This window comes from Nymphaea colorata, chromosome 1, assembly GCF_008831285.2.
Source record: "Nymphaea colorata isolate Beijing-Zhang1983 chromosome 1, ASM883128v2, whole genome shotgun sequence".
In the NCBI taxonomy this organism is placed as follows: Eukaryota; Viridiplantae; Streptophyta; class Magnoliopsida; order Nymphaeales; family Nymphaeaceae; genus Nymphaea; species Nymphaea colorata.
The window spans coordinates 13,341,476-13,355,339 of record NC_045138.2 but is presented as its reverse complement, the minus strand read 5'-3'; the positions used below and the strand labels follow the sequence as shown (position 1 = coordinate 13,355,339).

The 13,864-nt window shown below is 43.5% G+C and overlaps 2 protein-coding genes across 2 annotated transcripts; one reads left to right on the top strand and one right to left on the bottom strand.

Moving 5' to 3' along the window:
• Positions 1-772: 772 nt before the first annotated feature.
• Positions 773-7,918, bottom strand: LOC116256655 (protein TIC 100). The gene is made up of 11 exons (XM_031633048.2): positions 7,167-7,918; positions 6,475-6,546; positions 5,683-5,772; positions 5,367-5,540; positions 4,924-5,014; positions 4,662-4,724; positions 3,846-3,912; positions 3,000-3,103; positions 2,787-2,913; positions 1,247-1,971; positions 773-1,180 (listed from the first exon to the last, which is right to left on the bottom strand). The coding sequence occupies exons 1-11, from the start codon at positions 7,787-7,789 to the stop codon at positions 893-895; spliced, it is 2,424 nt and encodes an 807-aa protein (XP_031488908.1). The 5' UTR covers positions 7,790-7,918; the 3' UTR covers positions 773-892.
• On the top strand, positions 7,916-13,229 carry LOC116257286 (uncharacterized). The gene is made up of 6 exons (XM_050078564.1): positions 7,916-8,077; positions 10,354-10,948; positions 12,039-12,160; positions 12,287-12,327; positions 12,437-12,535; positions 12,731-13,229. Exons 1-6 carry the CDS (start codon positions 7,916-7,918, stop codon positions 12,876-12,878), a joined length of 1,167 nt encoding a protein of 388 aa, XP_049934521.1. The 3' UTR covers positions 12,879-13,229.
• The last annotated feature ends 635 nt before the right edge of the window (positions 13,230-13,864 follow it).

Sequence of the window (13,864 nt, the reverse complement as noted above, 5' to 3'; positions counted from 1 at the left end):
GCCGAAACCCTAGCTCGACGGAGCATCCCCCGAGTTTTTCCTTGATACCACCAAACACGAAAAAGCTTGGAAGACGGTAACCTTTTTCCCCGGAAGTCGCAGAAAAGCCCTCGCCATGGTACCTACCCTTAGCAGCAGCAGACAGAAATACGGCGAAAATTTGGCGGGTTTTAATAACCACCTCAAACAGGGAGAAACCCCCAAAAGGACTGGACCGATTAATAAGACGCCCTCCAGGAAGTTCCCTGACCTTAATTGCATTGGGCACGATAACAATCCTCATAAAAGTAAAATGGCGAGGTCAACAAATGAATCCAAGAAATATTTATCTTATAGCTTTTAGCAGTATTGTTTCCCATATTTATCAGCAATCCATAGAAAGATAGTTTTTTGGACGGACCACACCCTCTCCTGATGCTGCCACTTACGCACGAGGCAGACAAGGGAAACCCAGCAAGCGGCGAGGGTTCAAAATGGAAGTAAGCTCGCGTCCTGGTTAGGAGGCATCCATGATCCACCTCATCCCCATCGCCGTGTAAACCAACCCAAATTCCGTTAGCACAAACAGTATTTTGGCCTCGATAATTTTACCCTTTCCTTCCCTTCCCAATTCGTAGATTGGCTTCCTATGTCACAGTCAGGCATGAGGAGACAACAGGGACATCCCTCCTGTACACGATAACAAAACACAAGAGGACCCAACGCTAGCAAGGAAGCACCTGAACCCACAAACTGACGTTTTCCAGACATTTACAGCTCCGAACTCCCTCAATTAAAGACGCAGAAAGAAATTCAACTCATTGTGGATGTCTGAACGTTGGCAGTAGATGCATAGGCCCCAAAAAATTACAAAAGAGAAGAGCAAAATTGGTCAAAAATACACCCAGATAATCTACAAAGGTACCTGCAGGCAGAGTAGGTGGCAGTCAGGAGCTGGTTCTGCTTTGGCTTGCGCCATCTTCCTTCCAATCAGAGTTTGAGCTAAAGAATGCAGCTGGTGAAATTTCTTTTCTCTCTGGCCAATCTTCGTTTTGCCACAGCATGCCTTGATGTTCACATTTCTACTCCAAGCGAAAGACAAACTTGTGGTATTGACTGGTTCAGAAGGAGACCTGGACACATCATGGGGTGAAGCAGCAAACTTTTTTGGAGATGCAAGCCATCCTTTCTTCCACGGAACCTGTTGACCAATTTCTTTAGAACGTTGTACACATGCATGGACACATGGAGCAAATAGAGAACTCACCGCAAAAGATAGGTTGCATGAAGTAAGAGATGTTGAAAATGAAGCAAATGGAAATGGATTCCCATGTTTTTTGCCCTTGTCAGCCTCTTCTCGCTCCCTCTCAGGTTGATCTTGAGAGACAGAACCAAAGCTCCACGGAACCTCTTCAGCACTCTCCTCTTCTTCTGCTTCGATCTCTGCATCACCTTCAACAACAGTGGGTGAAAAATCTTCTTTTACTTCCTTGCTACGCATTGCTGCTTTTTTCTCTTCCTCTTTCTGTTCTAATTCCAACTCCTTTTCCATCTCTTCGATTGCCTCTTTAAGGCAAACTTCAGCTTCTTTTAGCTCAAGCTCCTGATCTATCAACTTCAGTCTCATCTCACAAGCTTTCTTTTGTTCCTCACACCACTTTTCAAGCACATTCATTGCAGGTTTTATGAAACGTTCCGCTGCTTGTACAAAGCCCAACAATTTGCTTTTCTTCCTGACAACAGTTGTTCGCCCATAGAACTCATCAAAACCGAGAGGGAGAAACTTGGCATTCTCAGGATCTATCTCATCCTCATCTCCCACCTCCGGTTGCCAGAACAAGCGAACTCCATATTTTTCATCGTCGACAAAGTTGATGAATCTTCCACTTGGTGTGTGCAATATGAGTGGGTCATCTGTGTGAACAAGTTTTGCAGGGTCTTCAGGATCAGGCTCCGGCTCTTTATTAACAAGTATGAATTCAGGGTCTTCATCTGCAGTAGCACACCAGAAATTGTAAGAAATACAAATGAATTAATGGACATCAAAAGCATATAATTAAGCCATTAAAATGCATCGGATGCTGGCGACTTTTCATGCATTTACACAAGTTAATCATTAGATGGGACTATGTGTGAGGATCCGCTAGAAATTAGTAATAATATCATGGTGCCGAAAACATAAATTTCTCAGAACATGGTCCATTTCGTCAGAAAATTCAACAAGACTCCAGGAGTCAAACACAAGAACAGATTGAAAAAGATCGTTTGAAGAAGAAGGAAAACAAGGCAGACATTTTCAAACATTCAAAGGTACAACGAGAATCTGAGGATGCAATATGTAGGATGTGCTCATTCGTAACTAGGTCCTTAAAATCTTGGAGAGAGAACTGTTTGAATTTCTGGATGAGACAATTTGTATATCTACAGAATTTCGCATCTTGTATTGCATAAAATTCTACACATTCTGAATATGTGAATTCTCCACAACACCCTCATTTTATGTAAAATCCGTAGGAAATATTTTCCACCATTCAATTCCAAAATTTTCACATTGGAAAGTGAAAATATTATATGAATGGGTTAAGCAAACATCTCTGCATCACGAGACAATTACAGGTCAACAACCACGTCAATGTGCGGCTGTTTCAAACACACAACAGCATCCACCTCCCAAAAATAAATAAATAAATAAAAATCTTGCCCAACTTAGATCTTTCTCCACGTTTACATGACTTGTTGAGGATGGCCTCGCAATAACGGAATATAGTGCAACCAAGTAAGCAAATCTTTATCTATAGATAAAATACCTTTTGACCACCAGTGTTCAAGTTCAGCTGGCATGGGAAGTCTAAGTGGTGACTTAGTGAAGGAGTTCAACCACATTTCTCTTTCCTGATCAACATCTTCGACATAGCCTTTCCAAAGGTCTGGAACCTGAAATCAAAGCCTTTCTCTTTAACCTACAGTGAGGCATGAAAGAAAAGGATGAAACAAGATGAGACAGCGGTATGCTTGTTTACTTCATAAAATTCATTGATGAACCCTGGGGCCATCCATGTGTCTTCTTCTTCATAAAAGTAGGGATGCTGAGGATCTCCATACGGGCCCCTTTCCTCCCTTACCACTGTAAATCATGGAATGGAAAGAAGTTTCAGCACTTCAAGAGCATTTCATAATACTGCTAGCAGAACCCATCCTTGACAAGCTTTACTCATGGAACAGGCTTGGAATAGTAATTTAATTCCACTTACAACCATCACCAGAAGATCAGCAAAAGCTAAAAAAAAAAAAATGCATCCACCAATTCTTGGTGACCCTATGACATTACAATCGGAACCAAAGCAGCAAATGTGTGTATCAGCGAACTTGTGCATGTGCATGCATGTGTGTATCTTCACAAAAAGTAGCTGATGAACAACAGGTTAGAACCTTTTTCACAAAGCAACTGATCTTTCAGTTTACAGCTAAAATGCAAGCCAATGAAACTACAACTTAATTTCATGGATTCTGACAAAAAGAGGCAGATTTCTCCAAATCTGGCCCACAGAAAAGATGTCCTAAAAAGCAGAAACATGCAAGAAAACTTCTAACAAATTCTCTTCCTCACAGGCACATTCTTAAAAAGGATATCTTACATCAATCTACAATAGCAGACACAGCAGAATCATAGACCATGAATAGAATCAGCTTGAGCATATACAGCTCTTATCCTATTGTAAGAGTCTTCACTTTGTTGTTTCTTAATTGCAAACTGATAACTGGCAGTAGTCAACCAAACATGCATCATATGAATAACGAATTATATCATAAACAAGCAATAGTAAATAACAGGCATAATCAAACACTTTAAGGGAAGTGATACATACTTCCATCTGGTTTGTATACAAACATCCGGGCCTTTGCAGCAGCAACTTCAGCTATTGAAGCATGCATCTAAATAGAGAAAAAAAAGGAAAAAAAGAGCAACTGTCATATGACACATCTTCAAATTCAAAGTTGCATGTTGAACAGTATAGAAGCTATGTGAATACATGCCTGGAAGGATTGAACCTATTTTTTGTATTGTTTAAATATATTTTGCTAGTTTTTGACTAGTAATTTATAGTCCATACTCCATAGTCACAATTCACAAATAACGCCTCGGAGTTTTAAACGGCGAGGTTTTCTCAGGTATAATACAGTGAACTTGAAAAAACGGAAAGAAAACAAGAAAAATACGGTAAATTTTTCAAAATTTTGAAAAATTAAAAATAGGGAAAAAATAAAATAAGTGAGAAACTAATAACAGAAACATCACAAGGTAAGTAGATTTGCAATAAATAAAAAATAGAAAATGAAAAAAAACCTGTTTGGCATTAAAAAAACTGAAAAAAAATGAAAAAGGTGAAAAAAACGCGTTAAAAACGTGTTTTTAATGCATTTTTTTCAAAAAAAATGTGTTCTTTTTAAGTTTTAAACGGTCATTTAAGTTATCGCGTTTTTTTTCAAAAAAAAAACGCGTTTTCTACGACTATGATTTATACTTTATATGAATAAAAATAACGGTTACATGTATTTGTTGCTTTAGATCTTATTCATAGCAATGTCCCCCCATGCAAGTTTTTTGATAAATGCTCCACACTGGTGTGTGCACCCGCACCCACATGACGTAGCATAAAAATTAGAAATAAGACAAGAAATACCATAGCTATTTCAGGTGGGCATCTCCAAGAGTCCTCCGTAAGGTTTCCAAAGTAAAACCTTCCCTGTATAAGGAAAGTAGCTCAGCAATTATTTCTACAAAAACAGTCATGCAGTTTCACCACATGTGATAATTTATCAAGCTCAAAAAAAAGAAAAGTAATAACAAGAGATATTCGTTAGTTACTAAGAGGAAGAAAACCTTTCCAGAAACCAAGCCCTAGATAATATATGTGACTCAAAAATTATAGTTTAGACACCTACGAAGGTCACTCTCTCATTAACTTCATAAACACCACAGCCATGTGCTCTACCATGCTTCCATTGTCCTGAATATCTGTAGCGACCTTTCTCCCTGGTACAAAGTGTATCAATCAAGGTCATATTCCAAGCAAACCAAATTTCATTCAATGCAACAGAATATCAAATCAGAATTGATCAGTAGAATGTCAAAAAATTACTGAGAATATATGAAAGTTCAACCTTTCATTTTTTTGCTTGTATAGTAACACGGCAAAGTCATTTGAAGAAGAAAAATAGTGTGATCTTAACTACACTGTAGCTAGTATACACAGAAAGCTTGATGATCTGAAATATGTCATCCAGAAAAAAAAAAAAAAAAAAAAACCAGAAATGCATGTGCAGGAAAGGCAGATGAAGTAACCAAAATTGTTCAGCGACGAAAAGTGATAGGGTTCGAAACTCACGGTTTCTTCCCAAACTGTCTCACCCATTCGTTACTTTCATAGAATGGAATGTCATACTCAGTATTGGCTAAACGCACACTGTCCTCTATGTCCATCTCCAGCCATTTTCTATCTTCATCGTCCATGAAATCTCTTTTCATAACTTTTCCTTGTGCTCGCCACTTAGCGTCAAGTCTAGAAGCAGTTCACAAAGTGAGTGTCCATATCACTCAGGAGATTATTGAAAAAGGTTGAGAAAGAATAGTTGAGTTTAAATATTCATAGATTTCTACCCCTGAAATGCATGAACAAAGTAAAGTATGACGAGAAAACGCACTTGGAACCTGGCAGAGGTTCCTGCTGAGGAATATCAACCTGAACCACACCATGACCCTCCATCTGGTTCTGAAGCCACTCTCCCTCATATCTGCCAGTATACAAACATCTTTTATGAATCAAAGCCAGTGCCAAGGGAGACTCTGAGCAACAAATCACGTATTAGAATCAACATTGGGTCTTAGATTAGTGGAATGAGATCAAGTTTTGTATTTCAGATAACAGTAAAGAACCACTAAACCATCAAACGGACTTAAATATTAAATAAGTACTTTTACTGGGAAAGACACTATAAAATTCTCAGCTTAGATTAGCCAATATCGAGATTGACAGGAGAATAAGTTACAGCCAGACAAATGAATAAACATATTTAGAATTTTTGAGCAGATACATGCCTTTTAGGCTTCAATATGGGTAAAACTAGAAGTCTAATCGAAAAGTGGACTAAATATTGTTCATACCATCAAAGGCAGACCTGGCATGAAGAAACAGTTAACAATTTGCAATCCCCAGTATGTGCCCACGAAAAGTTTGCTATAGGAAAAAACACTTAATAAACTCATTCCCATGATTAGGAACACAGAATACTGATAGGAATAACATCATAAGCAGAAAAGAGGAATCGTAATGATAAAAAAGACTGAGTGTTTGAGCTTTAATTAGAGCAAAGAAAGAAATATAACGCAGTCTTAAAAGGGGAAGAAATGGAAAGATAAAAACGCAAGCAGGAAGCTGTGACCAATCAACTGGCACTAATATTACTAGCAATAAGAACAGATGCAATTGAGATTACCTGACGAGTCCCTGTTCAGCGATATATACCCCTTTACCATGAGCCAGATCATCCCACACAGTCCCTTCGTACCTGATATTCCACAAACGGTACTTAAAAGTAAGTTACTATGAAACATTAATCACAGGATAAGACATTCAACTACGTGATTGGGTATAACACTGTGGTCAATAATATAAACCTTAACTCCCGTTTTCTCTCTGGATGAATGGTTATATCCAAACACAACCCAGAGCAGTACATAATAGCACAAACCACCAACGGTTTTTCTTGGATAGTTACTCTCCTGGTTCCATATGTAAGAACCCACATCATCTACAGCTAAGAAAGCGCTATACCTTAATTTGGAAACGTCACGAAATTCAGTAATCCAATCAAATTCCCAAAAAAATGTCGTCAATTGGGAACGCAGAAGAAAACTGAGAAGCGCGGAACAAGTTCCTATGTCATCAACCAAAGCAATGTACAATGCAATGACAGGTGATGCCTGGAATGCGGGCCACTACGAATCCACTTTTATAGATGACGGAATCTTCCTCCAAAATTTTGCGCACTCAGACCTGCTAATCACTTATCCGGACCCCACTTTGCACGTTCTTTTATTCCAGTAGGACAAAAAGGACCGCTAATTCATTGTAGAACAGACGAATCACAAATGGAGTGGTGAAGGAAGAGAAGAAATTGGTACTCACGAGCTACCGTCAGGAAAGATGTAGCTGCCCCACTTGAGGAACTCCTCGATGCGATCGAGCTCCTCGATGACGGCCTTGGGGGTGGCGATGTCATGGTGGTTGTCGGGGATGACGGGGAAGTACTTGCGGAAGGGAACGTAGAAGGGAGCGATAGGCGGGTCGCGGCCGGCGCTGAGCTCGTCGACAACAGCCTCCCAATCCTCCTCGTCGGCGAAGACGGGGTCCCAGCCGGGCTGCGCCATCTCGAGCGGAGCGTCCCTCCAGTACTCCTGCAGGTCCTCCTCCCTCCACTTCTCCGGGTCATTGGGGAAGTCAAAGATATCCTCCGGGTAGATGCGGTATCGGTCCTCTTCCTCCTCCCTCTCCCGGACCCTAGGGTCGTCCAGCGCCCGGAAGAAGCGCCGGATTGTGGTCTTCCGCCTCTCCTCGGGGCTCTTTGCTTGCAGGACGGCCTTTCCCTCCCGAACACGGGCGACTGCCACGTCCTCGGCGTCCTCGGAGTCGTACTCCTCGTCCCACCCCTCCCACGAGATGTCGGAATCGGAGGACTCTTCGTCCTCCTCATAGCCAGACCAGGGCAGGGGCGGCTCTTCGCCGGAGCCCTTCGCTTCACCGTCCGCCATTCTCCTCTCGGTGTGTCCTTCCACTTCGCGGCAGATTGTGAGTGTGAGAGAGAGCGGGAGCGGGAGCGGGAGGGTGCGCTTCGAATTACAAGAGGATAAGAAGGGGATGGTGGAGTGGAGCGGAGGATGCCGCGGCCGCCGAGAGCTAGTCCTTCTCCTGCATCCTCGGCAATTAAATTTGGGCTCCAACTTAACACAAATTACGAGGCTGACCTCAAGTTGGAGGCCTCGCCGCCGGTTGAGCTCGGTGCCCTGCCCGCTTACATTACACCCCCACGGAGACAACAAGTCAAGGATGCAAACAAGCTATTGCTTCTTTGATAATCTCAGCCCGGTGGGAGATGAGGAGGCAGTTCAGTGAAGGAACTCCATGTCCTAAACTACCAAACGAGCGATGAATCAGAAACTGAATTGGATTAGTCAGGCCATGGACCTAGTATCCCCAGCTATTAGTATGCAAAAATCATTATTGTTCTTGTGTTTTTTTACAAACAAAATGTTTTGCTAGTGATTCAAACCAATTTTCTTGGCACTTACGGGGCTGGAGATGGATAGAAAGCAAATGTCGATGACGCATGGTATTTGGATGGAGAGAAATGGAAAAGGAAATGACTTGTTTCTTTCCTCTATGAACATAGTTTGTTCATTCCCTTTGTTTTTCTTTTCATCCTGTTATGTGTCAAACTTTTGTGTGATGCTTGGAAAAGCGTGCACGCCCAAGTCCAACACTGATGCTCACAAAATTGAACCACCCTGCTGGTGCGCTACCATCCCATCTGCCACCAACAACTCAACTGATCAGCAGCTGAAGCCAAAGGGAGAGATCCATGGGCAAATACATTTTTAAGACGAATCGCGCGTCTAATCCGGCACTTGACTATGAGAAGAGCTGGAGGCAGCAGCAGCAGCTTCAATTTCATATTGAATCGACTCTTGAAATTAAGTGTACGGGTTGCCATTAACTCGTGACAATGAATAATTAGGTGGTGGCCATTGCCAAGGCAACAACATATCATATCATAGGTCGTCAGGAGGGGGAGATCTAAAACGATGAGACAAGACGGACGGCTGATGTTGATTTCGTTTCGTTTTCATCCAACCCAACAAGCGAAAGAAAGAGTTGCCGCTTTTAAACATATGGACTGCCTTGGCCCCAACTTTTTCTTGCTCTTGTCCCACCATTTTGGCCTTTTTCTTTCTTTCTTTCTAGTGATAGATTATCCTACCAAACCTCATGCCGGGTGTATATATATATACATATAGCTAGCTTTAAATGAGATGAAATTTTTTCTCTTTAATTTATTAAAGAGGAGGAGATGAGGGAAGGTTTAAATGGGTAAAGAGTTGATGCAGCTTTAAAATTAAGTTGAGAGTCATGCATGGGTTAATAATTGCTGTAGTATTTCCTCTCAACAAGAATAATTGCTGATTCTTAAGTGGCCTTTCGGGCCTCGAACGGGTGGTTTCTAACTCTCTCATAATAATTAAATACAAGAATTATATAAATCGCATGCCCTGTATTCGAATATTTGATTTCCATGTTAAACGTTCGATTGTGTTCTTAAGATGACCTTGCTGTATACATTTTAATGTTTGATGCTTCAGGTGAGATGGCCGCTCTTCCCTTCCTCCTTGGGAAAGTTTTCCAAACCTTTTCCATTCATTCTATATGCTTCCCTGCCCAGGGCCCACTCACCTGAAAGTCTCAGGACACCGGAATCCGATCGAGTCGGTGTCAGCTTCCATACATTTTTTGGAGCCACCAACCGCATGTTTTTCTTTTTTTTTTTTGTCTTTCCTCTTCTTCTGCTACCCTTCCTTCCGTTCCTCTTCTGCAATCTTTCCTGTGGAAAGAAGAATTTACATTTAATTGTATTGGAAAAGTCGCCCGAAAGAAAAACATTTGTGGGTGGCAGAGAGAGACTCGAAAGACGGGCGATGGGAAAAGTAGTAACTAGGACGTTTTTCCATAGTTGCTTGCTGCCGTGGATAGTTCTTCTCAGCCAGCCATCTCTCCCTCCCACAGTATCACTCGTGTCGTGACCCGCCCGAGTTCTTTCTTTTTTCTCCGCCCTCTTCCCGTTTTCTAAAACCCGAATTCAGATCTAGCCAGCATAATATAAGATCTGACGTTTATTTATAGGAGGAAAGGAAATGAGATATCAGACTCGGTCAAACGCGAAGCACGAATTTGTTTTTATTTATGCGTACCAAATTCGAGTTCAGTTAGCAATCGAGTAAGAATTTTATCAGATCCGACCGACCGAAATGAGTTCCAAAACAAATCCAATCAAATCGGTAATGGACTGTCTGTATCCGATTCATTTAAGGCCAGACTGAAGCAGAGCAACAACCGAATAATCGCGACAGATTCCTTCCTCATCTCCCTCTCCCTCTCCCTCTCCCTCTCCTTCTCTGCCTGCGCCATTCGCCCCCACCTTCACACGTGTGAGAGACAGAGTGGGCCAACCTGAACCGAATCACGTATGTAAAGCGAGAAGGAAGGGCGACGTCCCTCTCCCTCTCCCTTCTCCCCTCCCACCCATTCCCTTGGGGAGCTGTAGACCAGCAGCCGCACTAATATCCGCTACTCTCATGCTCGGATTCCTCTGCTCCCGCCCCAAACCCCTCCTCTTCCCCGTCCTCCTCGCCTCCTCCTTCCATCGCTCCCTCCACAGGTACGCCGAGAAGCCTCCCCCTTCCTTCGCCCGTTTCCCCAGCTCCGACTCCCAGTCCCGGCGCCGACACCACTCCAGCTCCTGCCTGCTCCGCTCCTCCGATGGCAGCACCGGCGGCTGCCCTGCCGTTGTCTCCATCTGGCACGGCATCTTGCCGTCGTCCGGGGGACCTCCGCCCGGAGCCGGCGGGCGATCGTCGGGCGATTGGTGAGGGAGGAGGGCTCGTGGAATGTGGCTTGGGACGCACGACCGGCTAGGTGGCTCCACGGCTCCAACTCCGCGTGGCTGCTCTTCGGCGTCTGCTCCTGCTTCCTGCCCTTCGATCTTCCCATCGACGGGCGCGACGATGGCGTCTCGTCCGAAAAGGAAACCGGTGGGAGCGAGGCCGCCGAGAGGGAGAGCGACAGGGCGACCACGCCGTCGTTGCTTCCTCATGCAGCAGCAGCGGACCTCGCCCAAGCGCCACCCTACAAGGTTACCGGTAAGCAAAACCGCGCTCCTCTTCCTCTCCCGCCCTCCCTCCCTCCCTCCGTCGGATGACGACGCCAGCGCCAGCACTGGCGCAGAAAAGTCCATGTTGCTCAGTCAAGGGCAGGCGAGGGCCTCGAGATCGCCCGAGATGACTATATTGTCCTTGCAATTTCTCGGAATGACGATATTCCCTTCCCATGCCCCATCGGCCATGGCCATCGTCGCCTGCTCTCAGCTACGAGTTTCATTACGTTCACGCCGCAAATACGGTGACTTCGCCATCCCAGAAATGGCCGCGTGGGTGGTCGGCTCTTATCGCGTCCGATCTCTTTTCCCAGTCTTTCTTTCCCTTCTCCCACTCCGGTCCACGTGCATACGACCCTGCATCTCTTCCTTTCAGAGATACTCGGAAGATTCTCGACTGATTCTTCTGCCTTTCCTTCCCACTCGGCTGTCCTCTGTTTAACGAATGCCCAATTTTATAGCCCTGTTTGTTCCAGCCATCCATTGTCAATAAACTGCTGCTTTGGGGGCAGAAAAAGTGCTTCGCTTATTTTGGAAAGAAGTCCCTTCCCATTGCTTATTCTTAAAAAATTCTGCGCATTATTCCGTCTTTTGCAGAAAAGATGATCTCATTGTTGACATGTTTTATGGCCTACGAGCCTGAGACCGCTCGAGCTTCATCTCCTCTGCGGCTCGCGTATTTTCATTCCTTTTGGCCTTAACTGCGTCGCGCAAAACTACTGCCTAAAACTGAATCCCTGTTGCAATTTTCAATTGGAACCGGCCGAATTTATTCTCTGAAATTTGATGATTTTGTCATGTCCGCCTAAAAATTAATCGTGGATAAGATGCGTATTTCCACTTTTTCGCGATTCTCATGGTTTCCTTCGTCTCGGGACGTGCCGGACGCGTTCAAATCCTTCTTATGCTTTGCTGTTCCTCGATTCAGGGGAAAATAAGATGGGCTACTGGTTTTCTCTCGGCTGAGTTTTCTGAACTTGGATCGTCGGTCGAGCACTGGTTTTTCTTGTCATTGCAATCTGCAGTAATAGCTGCATGTGTTTATTTAGTAACCCAAAATTTGTTTGTTTTCTTAGGTGTGTCTGGAGATGGTAGGTGTCTCTTCAGAGCTGTGGCGTACGGAGATTGCTTAAGAAATGGAAAAGCAGCTCCAGATGAAGCCCTCCAGAAAGAACTTGCTGATGATTTAAGGGCTCGAGTAAGTATTCCGAAGAGCTCTATTTATTTTCTATTAGCGATCCTTTACAACTTACAGGCATTTTAAACATTACTAATTTCTCGAACGAAGAAAAGGATCCTGATTAAATACCATTTCCGTGAATAGGTAGCAAATGAGCTCTTGAAGAGGCGTGAAGAAACCGAATGGTGAGCTTCAGTTCCTAGTTTCATTCATAGTCGTCGAGATGTTCTACTTTGTACATGGTAGAAGAGATTTTATTTCGTTTCTTTTAATTTTATTACTCATTCTCTATAGGTTCATTGAGGGAGATTTTGAGTCTTATGTGAAGAATATCCAGCAGCCACATGCCTGGGGTGGAGAACCTGAACTATTGATGGCTTCTCATGTTCTTCAGTGAGTTCAACTCTAAATCTTCTAAAATTACTTATTTAGTTGTTAGCTGCTGCAATTTAGGGGGAACCATTCTTGATGATTGCCGATCGGCGGTATAAGGTTGGGTTGTTTAATGAGCAAGTCATAAAATATAATATGTAACTCATATTGTCTTTTACTGAAATTTTGCCGGGGAATTAAATTATGTGAGTGCAGGAAGCCGATATCAGTGTTCATGATGGACGGGAGCTCGGGGGACTTGGTAAGCATCGCAAGCTACGGACAGGAATACCGTAAAGGAAACAGCCCGATAACGGTATTGTTTCATGGATACGGGCATTATGATGCCCTGGAAGTTTTCTAGCTGATGAAGTTGCACCTTCGCATCGAATGGTTGCGAGAAACTTGCGCATTTCAAGTCTAGGAAATTTTGTTAGCTGATGTCCCGTTTTAATTCAACCTAAAAAAGATAGGGTTTTTTGCAGTTCCGAAAGGCTTTTGAGATGCGAAGGAACTTGCTCCTTTGCTATGTAGATGTCATTTTTCTTCTGCTAGGACTCGATAAAATGGAAAAGATAAACCAGCCGTTTCTCTGTATCTTTCGATAAATAAATCTTTTCGAGTTGTCTCGATTGTCACGAACCATTTACTTGTGAATCAAGGGAGATGGACAATCTTTTTTGTACTTTTCAGAATATGCAATGTTGTCATTTTACTTTCCTTGTACAAGTTTTCTGTTTGGCCTGGAGTTCAGAATCACAAATCTTTTCCAGTTTCCATTTGTACAAGTTTTCTGTTTGTCCTGGAGTTGAGAATTAGAAGTTCTCTTTGTCAAGTTCCAATTTGTTGTCAGGTAAGGCAAAACTTGATACTCGCAATGGAGGACTAAAGTTCAAAATTCTGATGAACAAAAGCGAACAGTTTGTGCAAAATTCAGCTGTAGACTTTGTGTTCGCTAGTTTGTGCACTTTCCTGGCAAAATTTGCAATCTCTCTCTCTCTCTCTCCATAGCGACGGCAAAAGGATGAGGGCCGGACAGAGCAGCCTGCGGTTTTGGGGTATCCCACATTGAAAAGCGGAGTGCGTCATTCTGCGGCGTCTTGAGAGGGCTGGTGGCGATCCCAGACCCGCCATTCATCACCATCACCCCTTCTGTCGTGAATCCCGTATGTCATGCGTTCCTGTGAGCCGTAACGGAAAATGCCGGGGATGGAGCCGAAGGGTCGGGGAGAAGATGGACAGCCCTCGCTTGTCATTCATTCGTTTCCGACCCGACCCCTTGGAAACCCGTCTTCCTGTATATTTTGTTACAGTTTGGCCCCCAGAGGCGATAACGGGTGGTAGTTCTCG

Excerpts from the sequence above, each read along its gene's own strand:
- LOC116256655 (XM_031633048.2), bottom strand. The coding sequence starts at position 7,789 with ATGGCGGACGGTGAAGCGAAGGGCTCCGGCGAAGAGCCGCCCCTGCCC. Across the intron at positions 5,541-5,682 it reads GAACCTCTGCCAGGTTCCAA|ACTTGACGCTAAGTGGCGAG; the intron begins GTGCGTTTTCTC and ends AACTGCTTCTAG. Across the intron at positions 5,015-5,366 it reads AGACAGTTTGGGAAGAAACC|GGAGAAAGGTCGCTACAGAT; the intron begins GTGAGTTTCGAA and ends ACTTTGTACCAG.
- LOC116257286 (XM_050078564.1), top strand. The coding sequence starts at position 7,916 with ATGCCGCGGCCGCCGAGAGCTAGTCCTTCTCCTGCATCCTCGGCAATT. Across the intron at positions 8,078-10,353 it reads CACCCCCACGGAGACAACAA|ACCAGCAGCCGCACTAATAT; the intron begins GTCAAGGATGCA and ends GGGGAGCTGTAG. Across the intron at positions 12,161-12,286 it reads CTGATGATTTAAGGGCTCGA|GTAGCAAATGAGCTCTTGAA; the intron begins GTAAGTATTCCG and ends TTCCGTGAATAG.